This window comes from Neophocaena asiaeorientalis, unplaced genomic scaffold, assembly GCF_003031525.2.
Source record: "Neophocaena asiaeorientalis asiaeorientalis breed wild unplaced genomic scaffold, Neophocaena_asiaeorientalis_V1.1 scaffold204, whole genome shotgun sequence".
NCBI lineage: Eukaryota > Metazoa > Chordata > Mammalia > Artiodactyla > Phocoenidae > Neophocaena > Neophocaena asiaeorientalis.
The window spans coordinates 5,279,791-5,306,699 of NW_020173922.1; the positions used below are offsets into that span (position 1 = coordinate 5,279,791).

Here is a 26,909-nt window from a genome sequence, read left to right on the forward strand (position 1 = left end):
CCAATGCAGGGGACACAGGTTCATGCCCTGGTCCGGGAAGATCCCACATGCCGCGGAGCGGCTAGGCCCGTGAGCCATGGCCACTGAGCCTGTGCATCCGGAGCCTGTGCTCCGCAACGGGAGAGGCCACAACCAGTGAGAGGCCCGTGTACCACAAAAAAAAAAAAAGTTAATACTGAATCTGTTTTGTGACTTTAGGCTCATAATTCTTGCTGTGGGCAAAGGAAGAGCAAACTATTTTATAGCCTAAAGCAAGTAAATTGAAATATTTCCCTTCCACTGGAAGAAAGGGAAAATCTCAATTACTCAAATCTCTTTCAGGACTGTCCAACTGGGTTATTAACAGATTCCAAAAAAGAACAACAACGAAAAATACAATTAATTAAGCAGACTGTTTCTTCTCTTTGAACATAACTTAGAGTTTAGCAAAAAACTAAACATCATCTCATTACATGCATGATTTTACTAACAAAGTCTTTCGGCCATGGAAATAATTTTCAGAGTAAAATATACATTTTTAAATAGCACTGATTGCTGGCCAGTGAATAGTATTTTCAAATAATAGGTCATCAGACATTATCTTTATTAGTGTCTGGGAAATTTTCAAAGCTAAGATTAGAGGTCAAGTCATTACTTATGTGGTCTTTAAAAATAAAGTATCTGAACAGATACTAAATCCCTTGAGCAGAAAATAAATTTACTAGAAAGCAAGAACACTCAACAACAAAAACATGTTTTTCCATGGCCACACACCCCTGAGGTATCTATATTGAACTGTGCCAACTTCAAAGGCCAGAGAGATGTCATCAAAGCTGGCCAATCTACAAGCCTGAGGACATCTCAGCCACGAGAGTTTTAAACAAGGATGAGTATGGAGTAAATTCAAATGTCTATCTCAAAGAATAATTACACAGACAAAATTCAAACCAAAAAAAATTACAGAAAATTTAGTTCTCAATTTTTAAAATGCCAAAGATACATTGTATGAGGATTGGAAAGAGCCCCCAGAAACATTTGGATTTCTGGAAAAAGTCTTTAGAAAACACCTTTTTCTAGTGTTAAAAGACAATGAATTCTCAGACGTTATTCTGAAGATAAAGGATATATCATGATAATGTAATTATGAGTGGTACATGATAAATAAGTATTATGTACACTACTTCTCAAAGTAGAGACTCTCACAGACATCCTGCCTGATAGTTTATGGAAAGCCAAATGATAGACAAAGGATTCCACAGTTCAGAATGCCACAAAGGAAAACTAAAGCATGAAATGAAAAATTATTTTCATATAACAGATATGCACAAAACATGCTTATTAATACTCAGCATCATATAATCTACAATAGTCACTGCTTTGTATTGATAAAAGGCCTCTACATTGGAAATCAATGCCATGTGACCCTGCACTGTAAACTATCAAGGATATGTAGCCTGCTGTTTCATTTCCTCATTTATTTGTAATTATGCCATCTGAAAAACATAATTTATGATGGCTTTTGGTTTTCTTTATTTGAGAAACATCAGAAGCTGTGTTCTGAACTCTCCTGCAGGCTGATACATAACTTCTATTTTCTAATGATTCAGCATATATAAAAAGTGTTGTTCACCTGCAAAAGCACAATCTAGGGTCAGTGGCAATGCTGTTTTTGGGTACACTTCCAAAGTATGGTAACCTGAACATAGATTATTCAGAAACAACAATGTGCTTATGATAATGCATTTTGTTTGGGTGGGAAATTTTTAGAATATGAAAACATATTCTAGTGGCATGTAAAGAATCTGCAAATTAAGTAGCACACAAAAGGCTAGATAAAAATGATCTTATCTTGCTCCTTTGCCTCACTCCGCTGGTGATGAAAACTACTTGCATGTGTGCCCAAAGAACATGCAAAAAAATTTTTTACTTCATAATTTTTTAGCAAAACAAACAAAAACCTAAATCCCTTAGTAAAGAAGCAATTAAAATTTATGCTACATCCATATTGCGAAAGGTTGAGTAAGACTTCTATTATTGGCATTATGCAGAGTAGACATCCAGAGCAATGAAAAAAAAAAAAAACTTTAACATTTTGCTGAGCAACCACAAATTAAAGATTTCACAGCGTGGAGAAAAGGGAACCCTCGTGTACTGTTCATGGGGATGTAAACTGGTGCAGCCACTATGGAAAACAGTACAGAAGTTCCTCAAAAAATTAAAAATAGGGCTTCACTGGTGGCACAGTGGTAAAAATAGAACTACCATATGATCCAGCAATTCCACTCCTGGGTATTTATCCAAAGAAAATGAAAACACAAATTAGAAAAGATATATTCACCCATATGTTCATTGCACCATTATTTATAATAGCCGGGATATGGAAGCAACCTAAGTACCATCAACAGATAATGGATAAAGAAGTTGTAAGATGTATATACATATATAAATACACACACACATATACATATATATGATGAAATATTACTCAACCATTTTTTTAAAAAGAATGAAATCTTCCCGTATGTGACAACATGAATGGAACCAGAGGGTGTTATACTAAGTGAAATTAGTCAAAGAAAGACAAATACTGTATAATTTCACTTATATGTGGAATCTAAAAAATAAATTAGGGACTTCCCTGGTGGCACAGTGGTTAAGAATCCACTTGCCAATGCAGGGGACATGGGTTTGATCCCTGGTCCAGGAAGATCCCACATGCCGTGTAGCAACTAAGCCCATGTGCCACAACTACTGAGTCTGCACTCTAGAGCCCATGCTCCACAACGAGAAGCCACCACAAAGAGAAGCCAACGCACTGCAATGAAGAGTAGCCCCCATTCACCACAACTAGAGAAAGCCTGCCAGCAGCAACAAAGACCCAACGCAGCCAAAAGTATATTTAAAAATTAAAAACAGGGCTTCCCTGGTGGCACAGTGGTTGAGAGTCCATCTGCCGATGCAGGGGACATGGGTTCGTGCCCCGGTACGGGAAGATTCCACATGCCGCGGAGCGGCTGGGCCCGTGAGCCATGGCCGCTGAGCCTGCGCATCCGGAGCCTGTGCTCCACAACGGGAGAGGGCACGACAGTGAGAGGCCCGCGTACCACAAAAAATAAATAAATAAAAACAAAAACAAATTAATAAACGCAGCAAAAATGAAACAGTTATAGATACAGAGAGCAAACAGGTGATTGCCGGAGTGGAGGGGGGTAAGGAGAAGAAAGAAATAGGTGAGGGAGATTGAGAGGTACAGACTTCCAGTTGCAAAATAAATGAGTCAAGGATATAAAATGTACAGTGTGGGGGATATATTCAATAACTATGTAATATCTTTGTATGGTGACAAATCGTAACTAGACTTACATGGTGATCATTTTGAAATACATTTTGAAATACACTTCTATACATTTTGAAATGTACTAAAATACTGAATCACTATGTTATATAACAGAAAGTAACATAGCATTGTAGGTCAATTACACTTCAAACACAAACACACAAACCAACTCACAGAAAAAGAGATCAGATTTGTGGTTACCATAGGCAGGGGGTGAGGGAAGGGGAACTGGATAAAGGCAGTCAAAAGGTACAAACTTCCACTGAGACAAATAAGTACTAGGGATGTAATATAAAACATGGTAAATAAAATTACCACTGCTGTATGTTACATATGAAGCTATAGAGTAAATCCTAAGACTTCTCATCACAAGGAAAAAAATATTTTTTTCTATTCTTTAACTGTGTATCTATACGAGATGATGCATGTTCACTAAACTTATATGACAAACATTTCATAATGTATGCAAGTCAAATCATTATACTGTGCACCTTAAACCTACACAATGCTGTTTGTCAATTACATCTCAATAAAACTGGAAGAAAAAAAAAAAGATTCTACAGGGGCCAAAATGAAGTGAAATCAGAAATTGTGGAAGGTAAGAAAGCAATAAATTGGTTTTCACCATGAGAGATTCTGCTGAATCCTAGAGACCTTCAGTATCCAAACTGGCACAGACACAGGAGATAAAACCTAGGCACCATCCAAAGTGATGTTATTAAGAGAATCCTCAATTAAAGGGTTCCACCTTCAGTCTAAGAGTGAAAACAACAACAACAACTTGTCTCTCAGTACGGTAAAATAAACTTGCCTGTCTATACCTTGGTAGTAAGTAAAATGAAAAAACAAAAATGTCCCCTAAGAATCTGTAACCATAAGGTGACTTCCTCATGGGTTCTGGTCCAAATTCACCCTATAAGGGAATTCCCTGGGGGTTCACTGATTAGGACTCCACACTTTCACTGCCAATGGCATGAGTTCAATCCCTGGTTGGGGAACTAAGATACTGCAAGCCACACAGCACAGCCCAAAAAAAATAAAAATAATTTTTAAAATAAAAAATTAAAAATTCAACCTAGTTATGGTCTAGAAAATCTCAAGCACAGAATTTCATTTACAGTGTTCCTAATTACATACATGGCAAAGGTGAAGTAAACCTGAAGATGGGTTAATAAAAATTAATCAAACTAAAACACAAAGAGAAAAAAAGGTGTAAAAACCAATAAAACAAACCAAACAAAAACAGGATACAGCAGGCAAGACATAAGAGACAATATTAAGTTGTCTAACATATGTGTAATTAGAGATCCAGAACAAGAAGAAAAAAAATGGAGAAACATCTGAAGAGACAATGGACAAGAATTTTCTAAAACAAATGAAAAAAAGAAGCCAAATCACAGTTCCAAGACACTCAGAGAAACCCAGACAAAAATAAATACAACAAAACAAAACTAGATGTAACATAACCAAATTATTGAAAACTAAAACTAAAAAGAAAAGTTTGAAGGCAGCCAGAAAATGACATACTGCATTAAGAGAAACAAGGATAAGAGTTACATCAAACTTCTTGTCACAAACTATGCAAGGAAGACAATGGAATGACATTTTCAAAATACTGACAGACAAAAGCTATTAACCAGCATTACATACACAGTGAACATATACTTCAAAAATGAAGGAGAAATTCAAACAAACAAAAGCTGAGAGAATGTATTCTAGCAAACATACATAAGAAATTTTAAAGGTAGCTGTTCTAGCGGAAGGAGTATGATAACATATGGAAACTTATAAAGAAATGAAAAGCACTGGAAATAGTATAAATTAAGATAAATATAAAAGGCATGTTTTTCTCATTGTTAATCATTTTAAAAGATAGTTGGGACTTCCCTGGTGGCACGGTGGTTAAGAATCTGCCTGCCAATGCAGGGGACACAGGTTCAATCCCCTGTCCAAGAAGATCACACATGCCACAAAGCAACTAAGCCCATGTGCCACAACTATAGAGCCTGTATCCTCGAGCCCGCAAGCCACAATTACTGAGCCTGCGTGCCACAACTACTGAGGCCCACACGCCTAGAGCCCCATGCTCCGCAACAAGAGAAGCCACCACAATGAGAAGCCCACGCACCACAACGAAGAGCAGCCCCCACTCACTAAAACTAGAGAAAGCCCATGCATAGCAACAAAGACCCAACACAACCAAAAATTAATTAATTTTTTTAAAAAAGAAAGAAATACGGTCAAGAAGGTTTTAAAAAAAAAAAAGACACCGGCGGCAGTAGTTCCGGGGAGTACTCATTGGCGTGAGCCCTCCTGGAGGCTACCATTCTCTCACCAAGACCTGGCCCCATCCAACAACCTGGAGGCTCCAATGCTGGGATGCTTCAAGCCAAAACACCAACATGGTGGAAACACAGCCCCACCCATCAGCATAAAGGGAGCTTAAAGTCTCCCTAAGCATACAGGTGCCCAATAAACACACCCCATGACATGGCCCTGCCCACCAGAGGGACAAGACCCAGCTCCACCACCCAGTGGGCAGGAACCAGTACCTCTGACCAGGAAGACTGCACAAGCCTCTTAGACAGCCTGATCCACCAGGGAGCAGACAGCAGAAGCAAGAACTACAACCCTGCAGCCTGTGAAACAAACCACAATCACAGATAATTAAACAAAATGAAACAGAAGAATAGGTCCCAGATCGAGGAAAAGATAAAACCCCAGAAGAAAAACGAAGAATGGGAGATAGGCAATTTAACCGAAAAAGAATTCAGAGGGCTTCCCTGGTGGCGCAGTGGGGGCTTCCCTGGTGGCGCAGTGGTTGAGAGTCCACCTGCCGATGCAGGGGACACGGGTTCGTGCCCCGGTCCGGGAAGATCCCACATGCCGCGGAGCGGCTGGGCCCGTGAGCCATGGCCGCTGAGCCTGCGCGTCTGGAGTCTGTGCTCTGCAGCGGGAGAGGCCACAACAGTGAGAGGCCCGCGTAAAAAAAGAATTCAGAGTAATGATAGTAAAGATGATCAAGGAACTCAGAAGAAAAAATGGTGGCACATAGAGAAGACACAAGAAATGTTTAACAAAGACCCATAAGAATTAAAAATGAACAAACAGATGAACAATACAATAACTGAAATGAAAAATACACTAGAAGAAATCAATAGCAAAGTAACTGAGGCTGAAGAATGGATAAGTGAGCTGGAAGACAGAACGGTGGAAATCACTGCCATGGAACAGAAAAAAGAAAGAAGAAAAAAAAATGAGGACAGTCTCAGAGACCTCTGGGACAACGTTAAATGCACATTTGCATTATAGGGGTCCCGGAAGGAGAAGAGAGAGAGAAAGGACCTGAGGAAATATTTGAAAAGGTAACAGCTGAAAACTTCCCTAACATGGGAAAGGAAATGGTCACCCAAGTCCAGGAAGCACAGAGAGTCCCAGGCAGGATAAACCCAAGCAAGAACGTGCAGAGAGACATAGTGATCAAATTGACAAAAATTAAAGACAAAGAAAAATATATTAAAAGCAAAAAGGGAAAAGCAACAAATAACGTACAAGGAAACTCCCATAACATTATCAGTTGATTTCTCAGCAGATACTCTGCAAGCCAGAAGGGAGTGGCACAATATATTTAAAGTGATGAAAGGGAAGAACCAACAACCAAGAATATTCTACCCAGCAAGGCTCTCATTCAGATTTGATGGAGAAATCAAGTTTTCCAGACAAGCAAAAGCTAATACAATTCAGCACCACCAGACCAGCTTTGCAACAAATGCTAAAGGAACTTCTCTAAGCAGAAAAGGCCACTACTAGACACAAGAAAACTGAGAATAAAAAAGCCACCGGTACAGGCAAACATAAAGCCAGGAAATCATCTACACACAAATATGACATCAAAACCAGCAATCGTGAGGACAGCACAAATGCAGAATATTGGAAATGCATTTGAAATTAAAAGACCAGTAACTAAAAACAATCTTGTTCATATATAGACTGTTGTATCAAAACCTCATGGTAACCACAAACCAAAAACCTACAATAGATATACACATAAAAAAGAAAAAGCAATCCAAACACAACATGAAAGATAGACATCAAACTACAAAAGAACAGAAGAGGAAGGGAAGAAAAAAGACCTACAGGGCTTCCCTGGTGACACAGTGGTTAAGAAGCCTCCTGCCAATGCAGGGGACTCCGGTTCAAGCCCTGGTCCAGGAAGATCCCACATGCCATGGAGCAACTAAGCCCATGCACCACAACTACTGAGCCTGCGCTCTAGAGCCCACAAGCCACAACTACTGAAGCCTGTGTGCTTAGAGCCCGTGCTCTGCAACAAGAGAAGCCACCCAATGAGAAGCCCACGCACTGCACCGAAGAGTAGCCCCTGCTCGCTGCAACTAGAGAAGAGCCCACGCACAGCAACAAAGACCCAACACGGCCAAAAATAAAAATAAAATTTTTAAAAAAGACCTACAAAAAAATCCAAAACAATTAACAAATGGCAACAGAAACATACATATTGATAATTACCTTAAATGTAAATGGATTAAATATTCCAACCAAAAGACACAGACTGGCTGAATGGATACAAAAACAAGACCTGTACATATGCTATCTACAAGAGACCTGCTTCAGATCTAGGGACACATACAGACTGAAATTGAGAGGACGGAAAAAGGTACTCCATGCAAATGGAAACCAAAAGAAAGCTGGAGTAGCAATACTCATAGCAGACAAAATAGACGTTACAATAAAGACTGTAACAACAGACAAAGAAGGACACTATATAATGATCAAGGGATCAATCCAAGAAGAAGATATAACAATTATAAAATATATATGCACCCAACACAGGAGCACCCCAATATATAAGGCAAATGCTAACAGCCATAAAAGGAGAAATCAACAGTAACACAATAATAGTGGGGGATTTTAACACTCCACTCTCATCAATGGACAGATCATCCAGACAGAAAATCAATAAGGAAACACAGGCCTTAAATGACACATCAGACATTCCATCCGAGAGCAGCAGAATATACTTTCTTCTCAACTGCACATGGAACATTCTCCAGGATAGATCATATCTTAGGCCACAAATCAAGCCTCAGTAAATTTACAAAAATTGAAATCATATCAAGCATCTTTTCTGACCACAACACTATGAGATTAGAAATCAATTACAGGAAAAAAAAACTGTAAAAAACACAAACACATGGAGGCTAAACAATATGTTACTAAATAATCAATAGATCACTGAAGAAATCAAAGAGGAAATCAAAAAATACCTAGAGATAAATGACAACAAAAACATGTTGATCCAAAACCTACGGGATGCAGCAAAAGCAGGGCTAAGAGGGAAATGTTCAGCAATACAATCTTACCTCAGGAAACAAGAAAAATCTCAAACAAACAACCTAACCTTACACCTAAAGCAACCAGAGAAAGAAGAACAAACAAAACCCAAAGTTAATAGAAGGTAAGAAATCATAAAGATCAGAGCAGAAATAAATGAAATAGAAACAAAGAAAACAGTAGAAAAGATCAATCAAACTAAAATCTGGTTCTTTGAAAAGATAAACAAAATTGATAACCCTTTAGCCAGACTCATCAAGAAAAAAAGGGAGAGGGCTCAAATCAATAAAATTAGAAATGGTAAAGGAGAAGTTACAAGCACAGAAATACAAAAGATCATAAAAGACTACTACAAACAATTATTGAATATATGCCAAAAAATAGACAACTTGGAAGAAATGGACACACATTTTTAGAAAAGTACAACCTTCCAAGACTGAACCAGGAAGAAACAGAAAATATGAACAGACCAATCACAAGTACTGAAATTGAAACTGTGATTTAAAAACTCCCAACAAACAAAAGTCCAGGACCAGATGGCTTCACGGGGGAATTCTATCAAACATTTAGAGAAGAATTAACACCTATCCTTCTGAAACTATACCAAAAAATTGTAGAGGAAGGAACATTCCTAAGAATCTGAAAAAAAAATGAATATATGTATATGTATAACTGAATGACTTTGCTGTACACCTGAAACACAATATTGTAAATCAACTATACTCCCATAAAATTTTTAAAATAAATAAGTAAACTCAAAGACATAGCAATAGAACTACCAAGACAAAGCACTCCGAGAAAAAAAAACAGGAAATAAAAAAGAAATGAGGACTTCCCTGGTGGCGCAGTGGTTAAGAATCCACCTGCCAATGCAGGGGACACGGGTTCGAGCCCTGGTCCAGGAATATCCCACATGCCGCAGAGCAACTAAGCCTGTGTGCCACAACTGCTAAGCCTGCACTCCAGAGCCCGCAAGACACAACTACTGAAGCCCTCACACCTAGAGCCTGTGCTCCACAAGGAGAGGCCACTGCAATGAGAAGCCCGCACACCGCAACAAAGAGTGGCCCCCGCTCACTGCAACTAGAGAAAGCCCACGCACAGCAACGAAGACCCAATGCAGCCAATAAATTAATTAATTAATTTTTTTAAAAAAAAGAAATGAGCTGGGACTTCCCTGGTGGTCCAGTGGTTAAGACTCTGCTTCCAATGCAGGGGATGCGGTTTCGATCTCTGGTTGGGGAACGAAGACCCACATGACATATGCAGCTTGGCCAAAAAATAAATTAATTAATTTAAAAAGGGACTTGCCTGGTGGCTCAGTGGTTAAGAATCCGCCTGCCAATGCAGGGGACACGGGATCAAACCCATGTCCGGGAAGATCCCACAGGCCACAAAGCAACTAAGCCCACACACGACAACTACTGAAGCCTGTGTGCCCCAGAGCACACATGCCACAACTACCAAGCCCATGTGCTGCCACTACTGAAGCCCCTGCGCCTAGAGCTCGTGCAGCGCACCGAGAAGCTAACGCAATGAGAAACCCATGCACTGCAATGAAGAGTAGCCCCTGCTCGCCGCAACTAGAGAAAGCCCATGCACAGCAACAAAGACCCAACGTAGCCAGGAAAAAAAAAAAAAAGAAATGAGCTATCAAGCCATGAAAGGACATGAAAAGACATGGAGGAAACTTAAACGCATATTGTTAAGTGAAAGAAGCAAGTAATGAAAAATGCTCTTTTACTCTGTATGATTTCAAACATATGACATTCTAGAAAAGGCTGAACTATAGAGAAATAAAAAGATGAGGGGTTTGAGGAGGGAAGAATGAATATGTGGAGCATAGAGGATTTGGGAGACAGTGAAATTGTTCTGTATGATAAAGTAATGGCAGATACAAAACATTATACATTTGTCAAAACCCATAGAACTGTACAAAAAGTGAATCCTAATAATAAACTACGGATCTTAGTTAACCGTAATGTATAAATATTCCTTCAATTGTAACAAATATACTACACAAATGCAAAATATAAAAAGAGGAAGAAACTGGGGAGGGGGAATGTGAGAGCTCTTTGTACTTTCTGCTCAATTTTCTTGTAAACCTAAAACTTATGCTCTAAAAAAGAAAGTCTACTAATTAAAGCAAACAAACAGGTTGGGGACATGTTAAAAGGGTACAGGAGACAACCTGAAACAAATCTATGGAACACAGCAATGTTCAAATATAAACTCTGAGTGATTCTGCTGCATCTTAGTACAATACTATTCATGTTCCCCTCATCAACTCCTATATCCATAAACCCTCCTTCCTCTTCTCTTCCAGTACCGATATTACAAGCATTATGCAGGCTCTAGGCTAAGCTATTTGTACCCGAAGTCCCTCTGAGAACTCATTTATTTTCAAGGCTTCAACCTGGCTAATGACTCTCAAAATATTATCAACCCCTATCACCTACACTATCATCTAATGGTCATTTCTACTTGTATGTTCCATATCTCCTCAAATTCAATGTCCCAAATTAAACTCACTTTTTCTGCCCATACCAACATTCCCTACAGTTTTCCCATTTCAATTTCAGTCTCTATCAGTGATATCACCACTTGCCCACTCACCTAAGTCTCAAACCTGCAGCTATTCTGTGTCCCCCATATTCCCAATTTATCTCTAGGGCTCATTACTTTCTTTCATACTCACCCTCTTTCCTCTCCATCCCACTTCTGCCACTTTACCTTCTGCCCTTATTACTACACTCCTGAATTACTTCAAGAGCTTCCTACCTGTACTCCCTGATTAAACTCCGTAATTCATCTTAAATATTTTACCCCGTTTTCATGTAGCTAGCCCTGAACTGTTGGTCACTCCAATGATTGTTTTTGATGATTTTAGCAGACACTATTGGTTGGCTACCCAGTATCCGCTCCTCTTATACTTTGTTGACAGAGCCCCAGTTTTGTTTGGGTAGCCTGCACTGTCAAGAGGCTCAGGGAGGTGAATCCTGTGGTAAATCTTGATCGGTCTTACCCATTCATGGCAGTTCCATCCCCCAAGATTTAAGCCAAGCATGTAGCTCAGTTCTTGTCATGAAATGTGAGAGGTGGTCCTTTTGAAGACTTCTGGGAAAGATTTCTTTGCTCCCACAGAAGTGACACAAAACACATGATACTTTCTAACTCTGGATGTTGTCACATCTGAATGAAATCCTTGGAACTCCTGCAACCAATCTGAAGATGAAGCTGGCAAACACAGAGAGGAGTGCAGAGGCAAGAGTACTTAAAGAAGTGGAATTAAAGCCCAATATACAGTCCCTGAGGAGGACTGATATGCACAGCATGGATAAATCGTGGAAGTACTATGCTTAATGAAAAAAGCCACAAAAGGAGTACATATGATAATGATTCTATTTATATATTCCATATAAAGTTCTAAAATAGACAAAATTATCTACAGTGACAAATCTGATTATCAGTTGCCCAGAACAGGATCTGGGGGAGTGGAGGACTGACTTGGAAAAAGCAATAAGGAACATTTTAGAGTGATGAAAATGGTCTATATCATGATTGGAGAGGTGGTTACATTTGTCAAAACTCATCCAACTCTACTCTTAGAATGAATGCATGTTACTATATATAAGTTATAGCTCAATAAAGCTGACTTAAGAAAGATACATAATTAGTACTATAGTAGGCCAATTGGTTATACGTGCCAGGAGAAAAGTAAAGTCAAAAAACAGAGCGTACAAGAGGCAAGTAGATGGGAGGTGGAAGTATGTATATACTACTTTTAAATAGGATGGTCATACCCAGCAATCCCATTACTGGGCATATAGCCAGAGAAAACCATAATTCAAAAAGACACATGTGGGACGTATGGACACCAAAGGGGGAAAGTGGCAGGGAGATGGTGGTGGTGAGATGAATTGGGAGATTGGGATTGACATATATACATTAATATGTATAAAATAGATAACTAGTAAGAACGTGCTGTATAGAAAAATAAATAAAATTTAAACGATAAAAATATAAACAGGGCTTCCCTGGTGGCACAGTGGTTAAGAATCCACCTGCTAATGCAGGGGACAAACAAGAAGCCACCGCAATGAAAAGCCTGCACACCGCAAAGAGGAGTAGCCCCCACTCGCCACAACTAGAGAAAAAGCCCACATGCAGCAACGAAGACCCAACACAGCCAATAATAAATACATAAATAAATAAATTTAAAATAAATAAATAAAATGAATAAATAAGGTGGTCATAAAAGAGTGGATATACTGTATATGTATAACTGATTCACTTTTTTGTACAGCAGAAAGTAACACAACATTGTAAATCAACTATACTCCAATAAAAAAAGATTTTAATATATTAGTAAATAAATAAATAAATAGGGTGGTCACGAAAGGCCTCAATGCCTATTTAGTAAAGACCAGAAGGAAGAGAAGGTATAAGCCATACAGACATCTGGAAGAAGGTGGCTTCATTCAGAAAAACCAGAAAATACAAAAGCCCTTGTCTTTTTCACTGATAAAATTTAAAAGTCCTCTGAAGATTCTGACTAGAGTGATCTGAATTTTGTTTTAAAAGAGTCACTCTGCTCAGTTGAGAACAGCTATAAAGTGTAAGGATAGAAGCAGGGAGCCCAGTTAGGAGGCAACTGCAATCCAATGATAGTTTAGACCAGGGTGGTAACAAGTAATGCTCAGATTCTGGGCAAAATGTAAAGATGGAGTCTTTGCTAATGGACTGAACGTAAGACTGAAAGAGAGGAGTCAAGGATGACTCCAAGGGACTTCCCCAGTGGTCCAGTGGTAAAGAATCCGCCTTCCAACGCAGGGGACATGGGTTTGATCCCTGGTCAGGGAACTAAGATCCCACATGCCATGGGGCAACTAAGCCCACGCGCTGCAACTACTGAGCCCTCGCACCTCAACTAGAGAAACTGCATGCCACAAATTACAGAGCCCATGCACTCTGGAGGCCACGAGCCACAACTGGAGAGAAGCCCACGCACTGCAATGAAGATCCCACATACCGCAACTAATACCCAAGGCAGCCAAAAAAAAAAAAGGATGACTCCAAGATTTGAAAGAGCTGGAAGGATAGAAAAGCCATTTGCGGGACTTTCCTAGTGGTCCAGTGGGTAAGACTCCGTGCTCCCAATGCTGGGGGCCCAGGTTCGATCCCTGGTCGGGGAACTGTATCCCGTATGAATGCCGCAATTAAGAATTTCGCATGTCACAAACTAAAGATCCCTCATGCCGCAACAAAGATCCCACATGCTGCAACGAAGATCCCGCATGCCGCAACTAAGACCCAGCATAGCCAAAATAAATAAATAAATAATAAATAAATAAATATTAAAATCGTTCCCCTCCCTCCAACCATCATTCCAACTGCCTTTAAAAAAAAGGAAAGAAAGAAAAGCCATTTGCTGAAATGAGAAAGACTGAAGGAGGAACTGGTTAATTTGCAACTAATGAGAATTTTATTTTGGTCAAGTCAGTTTTGAGATGCCTATTAGACCATCAAATGTAGATGTAAAGGAGGCAGGTGGATATATGCAACTTGGAGTTCAGGAAGGGTTCTAACCTAAGATAAAACTCTGCCAGTTGTCAGTATATAAAAAAGCATTTAAAGAGATAAGCCTGGATGAGATCACTAAGGAACTGAGTATATACAAGAAAAGAGAAAAAAAATCCAAAGGCTGAGCTGAGCCCAAGATCAATCTAATATTTGGAAACAGGAAAGAAAAGGAAACAGTAAAGGAGACTGAGAAGGAATGGCCAGTGAAATAGGAGGAAAACCAAGAGATGGTATCCTGGAAGCCACAGGAAGAGAGTGCATCAAGGAAAGAAAGATAAACTGGACTAAATGCTTCTAAGTCAAATAAGATGAGGACTGGGAATTTACTATAATTATTTAAAAAATCATGGCCCCTTCAGGAAGCCAATTCCATGTAAACATTCCTTGTTCTAGATGAGTAACTCACATACTGATAGGTTCAATCTGTACTAATTAAAAATCACTGTGTATTTTTAAATCAAGCTATTACTCTTGAAATAGAAACAGTAGTATGTTAATCTATTTTAACATGACATTTATTTTTGGTGACTACTTGGTATTCTAAGCATTCTGGTAAATAATCACCTCTGATGTTTACCACTTTTACTCTGGCCTCATCAAACTCCAAACATTTCCACACATAAGCATCAAGCTATGTTACAAGTTTTTCCAAGATGTGATCTTTATTTTCCTAGTAGGTTAAAATATAACATTGGATAAATGAGAACCAATGGATAATAAAAAATTACTATCCAATGAGTACTGAAGGACACAAACAGAATACTCTTGGTACAAAAGCAGAAAGTCACAGAGAAATATAAATCTATTTTGGCACAAGTGCAAAAGACTCAGACACACACATACAGGATGCATACTGTGGTCCAAATCTTTTTACCCTGAGCCAAACAATGTAAAAGGCTTGGCTTAGGGCAGTCATGCTCTTATCTATTTAGAGATACATTTTCAATACTGGGCTCCTGCTGCTGTGCAAATTTTGATACAAGAATATTCTAGTCCTCTTCAAAGCCAAAGGGATAGTGTCTTCCAAGTAATCTGGTCCATTTCAAGGTAACTGATCTTAGAACAAGAGTTGATAATGAGAGTTTCTGGCCAGAACAATGAGATAACATTCTCCCAGACATGTCCATTCAAACCTGAAATCTAAAATTAAAGTGGGTATACATTCTTCACAAAACCACAGGCACAGGCTTCCCTGGTAGCGCAGTGGTTGAGAGTCCGCCTGCTGATGCAGGGGACACGGGTTTGTGCCCCGGTCCGGGAAGATCCCACATGCCGTGGAGCAGCTGGGCCTGTGAGCCATGGCCGCTAAGCCTGAGTGTCCGGAGCCTGTGCTCCGCAATGGGAGAGGCCACAACAGTGAGAGGCCCACGTACCGCAAAAAAAAACAAAAACAAAACCACAGGCACTAATGGTACATGCAACACACTGCAATCCTAATTATTCCATCTGGGCAAAGGATATTTGCAATTCACAGCAATTCCTGATAGAAGTAATAAGAAAGAAAAGAATACCAATAAGTCATTACCAAGTGTGTATTGATGTATATGGACTGACTCTTACCTTTTAAGTCAATATTTTTTCTGAGTTCCTTTTGGGTGTTTCATTAAGCAGACTATGTTCCTTTTTTTTTTTTTTTTTAATTTTTGGCCGTGTTGAGTCTTCGTTGCTGCTCGCGGGCTTTCTCTAGTTGCAGTGAGTGGGCGCTATTCTTCACTGCGGTACGCGGGCTTCTCATTGCAGGGGCTTCTCTTGTTGTGGAGCATGGGCTCTAGGCACATGGGCTCAGTAGTTGTGGCTCACGGGCTCTAGAGCGTAGGCTCAGTAGTTGTGGCACACAGGCTCAGCTGCTCTGTGGCATGTGGGATCTTCCGGGACCAGGGCTCAAACCCGTGTCCCCTGCATTGGCAGGTGGATTCTTAACCACTGCACCACCATGGAAGTCCCAGACTATGTTCCTTGACATGAATATGTCAGTCCTCTCTCAAACAGATTAGATAGCAAGTTGTTCCTAAATTTGCCATTATGAGATAAGTGGCAGCTAAAATCACAAAATTCTTGGTACAGCTTAAAATTGATTGTTTTTCACTTCAGAGAAATTCACCCAGTGAATTAACAAAGTTCAAGATTACTACTATCTTTATTTTTATTTACATAGGAACAACAAAGTAATTTTTTTACCCTTCCCTCAGTTAACTACATTAATTCTTGCTTATCACCAATTGGAATACACTGCACTATCCTCTTGTGTTGTTGATTGTTACTTTCATGCAACAAAAGCAGATCAAAAAAAAAGTCAGGCCTTTTGATGTCAGGAAATGCACAAGGAAACTCCTCCAAGTAATGGTAACAAAATGAATCAATTACATTTAAACAAGTTCTAGCCTAAACTAAGCAACCCTACAACAAAGACACATTAAATTAAAAAAAACTTTTTTTAAAAATTTTATTTCAGCATGTTTGTACATCCCAAGGTAAGTTTAACAGACTTCTTTTTCTTTTCTTATAATAAACTCCTAATTGACACATTTTTGAAATTAATTTCCTGTGTTTCAGTGAGATTGTTTGGATTCTGGAGAACATGGGAGGGCAAGAAGGGAAAGAATTATTAAAAGTATTCTTCTGCAAAAGAAAAATGGCTATGTAATTCCTACGCAAATGTTTGTTAACTTCCCCTGCCATAAAACCAGTGATGTCATTCTACACAGCAGTAATCACAGTTATAACGAACACCAAGTTTTTAAATCACTGACAGCTTACAGAAATTAAGAATATTACTCAAAAATCTCCTCTCCCTAGAGTACCACATCTGTGGAAGAGGAGACTATGCCCAGCTGGGGTTATATACATGCTCAGCATCAACAAAACTGAAGTCATTTTCCCTGCACACCAGGAAAAGTTGTTTTTTTTCCCCTTAGGACTCTGAGCAATGAAAGCCATGACTTTATATGGCTCTGTATAAAAATACAAGAAGGCTGGATCACATTCTATTAGGAAAAGCAGCTCAACATCAAAACTCCTCTTCCTTTAAAATAAATCTTAAAAAATGACTAAAAAAATTTCTTCCTACCTTTGAAAATTATTTTATCTTTGCTTCATTTTCTCTACTGTAAACTACAGATTAATACTTTCAAAGAGAGTAAAAGGAGCTTATAAATTCGAATTTGCTGTGTGGCTCTCACAGCAAAAGTAGTTTGCATTTTTTTTCTCCTACAGTAAGCATTAAATAAAATATCTAAACTTGGTTCTAGTGAGAACAACAATATAAACCATTATTACTATAATATCAATAATACTTAATATTTACTACACCAAGATTTGTTGTTTATTAGGAATGAAATATAGTACAACTATATCTTCAGCTTTAAAATTACCTCGAGGGGCTTCCCTGGTGGCGCAGTGGTTAGGAATCTGCCTGCCAATGCAAGGGACAAGGGTTCGAGCCCTCGTCCAGGAAGATCCCACATGCCGCAGAGCAAATAAGCCCGTGTGCCACAACTACTGTGCCTGCACTCTAGAGCTCGCGAGCCACAACAACTGAAGCCTGCACGCCTAGAGCCCGTGCTCCGCAACAAGAAGCCACAGCAATGAGAAACCACCGCAATGACAAGCCCAAGCACCGCAATGAAGAGTAGCCCCCACTCGCTGCAACTAGAGAAAGTCCGCGTGCAGCAACAAAGACCCAACACAGCCAAAAATAAATAAAAAATTTTTTTAATTTAAAAAATTGTAAATAAATAAAATTAAAATGACCTTGAATTGACTGGAATACCAACTCTACATCAATATGAAATTGTAAAATGGTTGCAAAACTTGAGGTAGCATGATTATACCCCTTTTGATTAATATTTAACATAACTAAACCTAGAGCAACTGCAAATGTTTCATCTTGGCTTTTCTAAATGTCACAACTCAAATTACAAGTCAATATTCAAACTAACAATTAAAATCACAACAAAACCAACATGACATTTTAAACAAAGGGCAGTTCAACCAAACTGTCACAAAGAGTTCAGATTTCTACATCCTAACTAGCTGAAAAGTTGCTCGATTATTTAGATTTTTTTTAAATTTTGTTACCTATCAGAAATATACCTACTATTTTCATTTTCTACCTGTGCCACATTTATCTTAAGTTTTATACTTCTGGATCTTTCAACCATTAGAGATCAACCATCAAATTACTTCAACAAGTAGAAATAGCAACACCGCTCCCAAACAGCAATTTCTGCATTGCTAGACACTTATCTAGTTGGTAGATTTATACCATTGTTCATTCTTAGTTCCTTAAATGTAAAAAAATATCCACAGAATGGTGGCATACCTCTAAATTAGTTTAAATATGGTACAAAGTTATTTTTAGTTAGGTTCAAGTTTTAAAAAGGCACTAATCATTCTTCTCAAAGGCTAATCTACTCAAGTTCCTCCCATATTAAAAAAATAAAAAGCCTCATTTATCTCTTTTGGAAAGAAGAAATGTTATTTATGTAATGTTCAAGCACAAGGATATTAGAATAATGTAACTAATATCAAATCAGGGTCTGGATCATACCTATTGTTAATAAAAATAAATTTGACCTTTATTCTGATGATGGGCCTTTCAAACACCAGCATGACTAAATGTCATTTATGTGTTCTTTCAAATGTAATTCTAACTTTTAAAAATACTCTTATCTTCTACTATGCAAAGGAAAAAGGAAGAAAACTCCCATAAACGATTACAAGCTGGTTCTTATTCATGAAAAAAAAAAAAATACAAGAAACATTCATGTAATATTTGAGATCTGTTCCCTCCTTGCATGCTAGAAAGATGAAGACAAACACTTCCAACTATTCAGACAGATCATTCCACAGTTGTAACTTTCATCATAGTTCTTAAAGCGGTATGGTGAGGTCAGCTCACAAACAGCTTAAGTAGCAAAACTAGAAATTGGTGGTAGTAGTATCAGGCTACATAACAGCCTCTCCAAAGAATATGAAGTAAGACAACTAAAATGTGCTGGCAACATGCCAAGAGACTGGATAGAATATAGCTTTGAGCAATGAATATGCAGAGCTTACAGTATATAGCAATTTATCATCTCTTACCCCGTAGCCTGATTTTCCTTGTTTTAAACCAAAAATAGCCATATATAAGGGGTATTTAACAGTACCAGTTTTCTCCATGCTTATGACTGGGAAAGGCATATGGGCTTGAAATGACTTGGTAACCTAAATACACACCCTAAAATGAAAAATCTGACTTTCATCCTATGTGAGGATGAGTAAGGTAAAATATACAACTGTATTGATATTATTCTGCACAGAATAGCTTTTATTCTCCAAAAATTATACTGCCCTCAGCATAATCCTGAAGGCTTGGGTTTTTCTATATTGTCAGTTCTGACTATCTCTGCAACTGGTTGACATGTAGAATTTGTCAACCTTCTCAATAGATTTAATAAAGAATTAATTCTGTCAGATCAAAGGACATAATTTTGGTCAGAAACAATTCCTTTGACCTTAATCAAAATATATGTTACTTTTAGGGCTTCCCTGGTGGCGCAGTGGTTGAGAGTACGCCTGCCGATGCAGGGGACGCGGGTTCGTGCCCCGGTCCGGGAGGATCCCACATGCCGCGGAGCAGCTAGGCCCGTGAGCCATGGCCGCTGAGCCTGCGCGTCCGGAGCCTATGCTCCGCAACGGGAGAGGCCACAACAGTGAGAGGCCCGCGTACGGCCAAAAAAAAAGAAAAAGAAAAAAATATATATATATGTTACTTTTAAAATTTCACCTTTATTGAATCATATATTTTAAAAGCATAATAAACTCCAATTCTTAAGTCTCTGACACTTCCTAAACATTTTCTTTCTAAAGAACCAAAAGAAAATGCAGTTATTTTAGGCGAGAGAATCATATTCAATTCAAATCCACATGCATTTAACACCTATTTTGTGCCAGACATTATACTGAGAACTGAGGAAACAAAGATAAATATGTATATGGTCTTACAGAGCTGACAATCTAGTTGGGAAAACCAGACCATTTCAAACTCAATCAAGTTCTGCCCCCTACCCTCATACTGCCACCCACGTGCTCTACTAGCTAGAGGAACAAAAGCTCTGGTATCCTCCAGGAAAGTGTAAGTAAATCTGCCAGGCAAGATGGAAAAATCTTCCGAGAAGATAAGCTACATCTTGAAAGATGAGAATTTCACAAGGGAAAGTGGGATACTGCAGGCCAAGAAGGACAGAAGGAGCAAAATCAAGAAAGCACAAAAACATGGCATGCGTGAGGAAACCCACGTGGCAAGGGTAGGGATAACAATTTTGGGTACATGTGCTACTGCTCTTCTACCCTCAGCCCATGACAGACCTCACTGATCAATTAAAGCATGTTTAAGTCCACATGAGACTCAAACTCCTTCTCAACAGATAACTCAAAATCAATGGAAGGAGGCAAGTCCACGAGATGAAATTTATGTGCTATCCTCAGCCTGGGAAGAGAAAGTGGTGGGATTTGAGGCTAGAAGGGTAAATTAAGAACTGATTATGAATGACAGTGAATGCTAGGCTAACAAGTTTAGATTTTATTCCGTGGGCAACCAAGGGTGAACAGAGGATTTTATGAGAAATAATGACATGATCAACTCTGGCAGATGTCTGGCAGATGTGCAAAGAAAGCTTTTGGACCAACAGAATAAAGGCAGAAAGAACAGTTCAAGAAGCTATACCTTCAGGACTTCCCTGGTGGCACAGTGGTGAAGACTCCATGCTCCCAATGCAGGGGGCCCAGGTTCAATCCTGGTCAGAGAACTAGACCCCACACGCAAGCCGCAACTGAGAGTTTGCATATCATAACTAAGGAGCCCACCGGCCGCAACTAAGGAGCATACGTACCATAACTAAAGGAGTCCTTGAACCGCAACTAAGGAACCTGCCTGCCACAACTAAGACCCGGCACAACCAAATAAATAAATTAAATAAATATTTTTTTAAAAAAAGAAGCTATAGCTTCTCAGTCCAGGCAAGACACAATGAGGCCTGAATTTCAGCAATGGCAAAAATCTATTGCAGGTTCTAAAACAAAAATGTAATGTTTTAGATTTCATAATTCTTGGTGCCTTTTTTTTTTTATAACTTTATTTATTTTTGGCTGCACTGGGTCTTCGTTGCTGCGCACCAGTTTTTCTCTAGTTGAGGCGAGCAGGGGCTACTCTTCATTGCAGTGCGCGGACTTCTCACTGCAGTGGCTTCTCTTGTTGCAGAGCACGGGCTCTAGGCGCGTGGGCTTCAGTAGTTGTGGCATGCCAGCTCAGTTGTTGTGGCTCATGGGCTCTAGAGCGCAGGCTCAGTAGTTGTGGCACACAGGCTTAGTTGCTCCATGTCATGTGAGATCTTCCCAGACCGGGCTCGAACCTGTAATCCCTACATTGGCAGGCGGATTCTTAACCACTGAGCCACCAGAGAAGCCCCTAATTCTTGGTTTTAAAACAAGTTTGGGAAGAATTAGTATTCCAATTAGAATTCCCTAATAATACTCAAAAAGGAAAAGGAAAGACAAATGAAGGTAAACACTAGAATTAAAGAAGTGAATCACAATTCAAAATTACTCAAGACTATAAATTCAGAAATAGATATTTCAGGTTTAGCATCAAGAAAGAGAACATCCTCATGACCAGACTAATACTCAGCAAGTCTTTTCTTCCTGAGGGCACTAATACTCTAGCCAACAACACTACTTACCTTACATGCCCCTACAAATCCCAGTGAGAGGCAGAAAGCACAAAAGTCAAATTTAAAACCATATCTCAGCCTTTAAACTCTAAAATTCTTTGTGAATACAACCCATATGTAGCACTTTGGGCAGTATGCAAAAAAAGCAACTTCCTATCATTTCTGCAGAATGTTTAATAAATGAAAGTATTCTAATTAAAAATTAGAACTTCACTGTAGATCAAAAGGCCAAAGAGAAAAGTTTTTCTGTTTTGGAAAAAGAAATTCTTTAGCTGTTGCAAACAAAGGCTAATGAAATCCAGGTGCAACATATCAACAAGCATGCTCGAAAAGCTAGCATTACTGTTTTAAGACCTAAGGATATTCAAACTAAAGATAAAATTATCCTGTAGTGAATGCCAACAACACACTTCATACTACATAGACACATATTCAAGGGTTCTACTTTGTTCTCATCCCAATTCTTTTGTGTCCCAGTAACAAACTCTCAAATTGGGATTATCTTCCTTTTAAAACAAGCTAAAATGAAAAACATGAACTCCAGCAATAAAATTTATTTGTGGTGTATTGTTTATTCTGAGAAAGCAAATCAGAAGAACAGTTTGTCATAATCAATCTCTTTTCCAGAAAGATATGGATTAGCTAGTCATGAGCAGGGTCTATTTCTCATGATGTCGTTCTAAAGTCATCACTAAATGTTACACATGCCATGCTTCCTTCAAATCAATCACAAAACAAGTCATCCTAGACTGAGGTCAAATTCCTTTCCAACTAAAAGAGCTCCAAACTTAAGTAATGGTCCACTTACTAAGTAATAATCAGAGACCAAATTCCAGAAAAACCCTCCTCCTGTACCTCCCCCACCTAAAAAAAAAAAAAAAAAATAGTCTCCTTTTAGCTCAGTGTAATGGAATGTGACCTGTAGTTAAGGGGTTTTCCATTCCTATTTACTGCTTAGAGAACATGAAGCAGATCTATTCTCTCTCAGAAGGGTAATGTATTTTTTTAAAAGAAAAACAGTGAAGTGTAGGAGGTTAATCATATATAATAATTAGAACAAACAAAAGGTAAGTTGATTTACTAGATTTCTCATGTTCGACAGAATGAGTATATTTAAATCACAACTGAATGTTTATTTTTATTCTACAACCTGATCAGACATCTAAAAGATTTATGATTTGTGTGACTAATAACAACTAGGTAGGGAAGGGGAAGTTAAAACTACAACTACTTAAATAAATCTTCACACATGAAACTACTATAAACATCTTTTCACAACAAATCATATCTTTATCATTGAAGTTACACACTTAAGTACCTAAGCATGGAGAGAAGAACAGGGAATAAATATTTTTAAAATGTACTTCACAGTTTAAAATTAAACACATCTATCTGGAGTTCAGTTTCTCATTTTTTAAAAAAAGAAGATATTTGACTAGGTGATCTTTAAAGCTACTATGATACTTTAACGCAAGTTGTAAAGTGAACAAACTCTATGATTTAATTCAGACAAACCTCTTTGAAGATAATCCCCTTAAGGATATACTTTACTTACATTCTTCCTACACCTTCATACATGTTAGTCTCATCTACCAAAGTCATAATCTCTGTGTCTGTAAGATGTGCATGCTTTTTCGTTCTGTTTAGCTGTTCAATCTGTATGTCTGCAAGCTTCACCTTCTGTTGAGTGTCAATCACTTTGGCTTGAAGCTCTGTGAAAGCCTAAAAAATAAGTCCGTGATTTAGTAGGTGCAACATTTTACAGGAAACATTTAAGTCAAATCTAAATATATTAAAATAAAGCCTGCTAACCAGAGACAAAGCTGTGAAATTTACCACAGCAAACATCAATAAAAATCAATATAATTGTAAACAATCAAGCCACTATGCTAAATACATTTGACTCTTGAACAATTCGGTGATTAGGGGCACTGACCCTCCGTGCAGTTGAAAATCCAAGTTTAATTTATAGGTGGCAGTTCCTATACAGCAGTTCCTCTGTATCCTTGGTTCTACCGAGTGGATTCAACCAACTACACATCGTGTAGTACTCTAGTATTTTCTATTTTTAAAAATCTGCATACAACTGGATCCCCGCAGTTCAAACCAGTGTTGTTCAAGGGTCAACTGTACTGAATTTACTCAGTCCTCAGAAGATGCAACCTATTTGAAGCAGAACAAAGGTAAATAATAACCATATCAAGTAGCAAGTATCCGAGGAGTAATAAAAGCACTAAATGCAACAGTCACAGGATGAAACCCAGAGATCCAAAACAAGAAACATAAATGTAACAACTCACTACATCTGTATTACACAGCTAGGTGTAAAGTACTTTCCCACATTTGTTTGAAATATTAACATGTGAATATTAATATGAGAATACTGACAGATATAATAAATGTCTCATTTACTCTTTTCAATAATCCTGAGTTAGGGATGGCAGTTTCACCACCAGTTTACAAATTAACTAAATGTTTTAAAGAGATATAAATGACTTGCACGGGGCTGAACAACTACTAAGTGGAAAAGCAAGTACTTAAATCCATTTCTTCTGACCTCTAGTTCAGGAATCTTTCTATTCTACTATCTACAGTAATACTCAGAAAATGAATATTTTAAGAGAAAAACAAGAATTTCAAAACATTGTTAGAAGAATTGCATCATGATCTTCATACGCACATACCAAGCCAAATTTGACACTTGAGTACCCTTACTCAAAGATAAAAGTTTCTTGGATACTCATGAAGTGCCTAGAATGACTTTCATATGCTCTCAAATTTATGCCTTAATAATAACATTTGCGGCTGCAATACACAGCAAAAGCTACTACTTAATTTTTATTCTCACTTTGTTCTCACCGACTAGTAAGGTTTCAAAAGATTCATTTTGGGGGGAAAGGAAGTGCCTAAAGTTTCCTACTAGTCTCCACCTGCCGCGCCCCCAGCCCCCACCAAAAAAAAACCTTATAAAGATATTAGAAGACCTTTAAACATGTTTCTTTTTCAATTAATTTCATTGGTTGTCAAAACTACCCAATTTAAGTCTGTAATCATTTTCTTAGTTTGCATTCACTGTCCACAGGTTTCCTAGCAACAAATTCAAATAATACTGAGCAGTAAGTCCATTCACAGCTGTACTCTATTGTTAGCTCTTTCACTAAACCCTAACTTAAATTTGAACTTTTAACAGAAAAAAAAACGTAAACTTTTATAACACTTTAAGACACAGTTTGCTAAGGAAGCTGGTATATTGTTAATGCTAAGATATTACAGCACTAGAGACCACATAAGGACTAAAGGTACAAGTTTCAAACAAGAAGCAACACACACACACATAAATCCTCACAGCAATAATAAACAGCTTCATTTATTAGGTGGAAAAGCTATTTCAGCTGTCCTATTTCTTAAGCAGAGGTTGACCAGGAGACAGCCTTAAGTAAAATTTGCTCTTCTAACGAACCAAAACTAATGGTCAAAAGGTGGGAAGTAAGGCAGAGAATACTGGATTCTAGTCCCAACCTTGGTCTGAGTCTTTTCTGAAACTGTTTCCTTTTCTAGAAAAGTATAGGTTTAAAGTAGGTAAAGTCTAGGAATCCCGACAACTCTTTAAGCTGCGAAAACGTTCCTGAGTAACAACACATTTATAGGCAATTGTTTGAAAAGAGAAACCAATTCCTTCTGATACCGATTTTATCTGGAAAACTTTGTTTCTTTTTTGACAAGTCTTTAAATAAAAACGGGGGCGGGGGGGGGGGGGAGCTATGAGAATACCTAACTTAACTGTATGTAGCGACCTTACAAGGTATGGGATTGAAGAAGTGGCCTAAAAACACAGGTTGGACTTGGATTTTTTCAAAGCAAATTAGAATGCAGAATTAGATGCCTCAGCTCGGGCAGCCGTCTCAAAGGGCTCCAGCTGGAAACGCTCACTTCAGGCCTCACTATGGAACTGAAAACTCCAAGCTCAACGAAAGGTCTCTGGAACTCGGAACTAGGGAATACAAGAGCTATCGGCCCGTCAGACTTAACCAGGCCCAGCGCAACCGGCTCTTACCCAGCAAAGAGCAGCTCGCCCCAGACTCCAGCCTAAAGAGACCCTGTCCCGCCTTAGGACTCTGGGAAACCATTCCCCATTTCCCTGGAGCCTTCCGCAGAACTCGAGTCTCACTCGATATTCTTGTACACAGTCCCCTTAGCTTCCAAAGAAAAAGTCTCTGCCTGCTCAAGACCCTCTTTTACCTTCTTCAACTCCAAATCCACGGGGGCCGCCATCTTGCTTCACTCCTGCGCCTGCGCAGTGGGAGAAGGCCGGAAAGAGGATGGGGGAAGGGCTCTCCTTGACGGTTTGATTTCCCCCCTCCCTTCTGCGCCTGCGCATGAGTCTGGCTGCTCGGTTTTCCAACATTCTCCAGCGCTGGCAACCCCCGAAATATCCAGGATTCCGATTCAGAGTGCATCTTCCCCACGTGACCTATAGGCCTGCCCTGTTTCTCCACATTCTTCCAAACACAGCACAACGCGCAGATTTCGTGTATGGTTTTAGCATTTTGACAAATAGCTTAATTTGTGCTGCTAAATTGAGATGTATGTAGATTAGGCCAAAACCTCTTAAGTCATTCATGCCTTCGGCGAGTCCCTGTGCTGTCAGGCATGAGAGAATTGGCATGAGAAAGTCAGCCTGAGAGAATCAGCCTGAGCTTCAGGCATGGCAGTGTGGAGAAGACCAGAAGGCTTAGTTGAAGTGTTCTCCCAAAGAGCTTATTTCTACTGAACGCTCCTGGAAGACCTTCTAGACATAGTGGTTCTCACGAGAGGCCACATTAGTTTGTTTAAAAAAAAAAAAAAACAGTCTCTGATCCTCATCCCAAACTTAATTACTTAGAATCTTTGCTATGGGGCCCAGAAATTTGCACTTTTGCAAACTCCCCTTATGACCTGGCGCAAGT

At 38.9% G+C, this 26,909-nt stretch overlaps 1 protein-coding gene across 1 annotated transcript in view; it reads right to left on the reverse strand.

The window, feature by feature from the left end:
- PFDN1 (prefoldin subunit 1) overlaps window positions 1-26,270 on the reverse strand; it is a 58,845-nt gene extending 32,575 nt beyond the window's left edge. The window contains exons 1-2 of the mRNA XM_024752289.1: window positions 26,203-26,270; window positions 23,519-23,685 (exon numbers count right to left, since the gene is read on the reverse strand). Coding sequence (XP_024608057.1) covers window positions 23,519-23,685; window positions 26,203-26,235 — 200 coding nt within the window. The 5' untranslated portion in view covers window positions 26,236-26,270. The remainder of the gene's footprint in view (window positions 1-23,518; window positions 23,686-26,202) is intronic.
- Window positions 26,271-26,909: the final 639 nt, after the last annotated feature.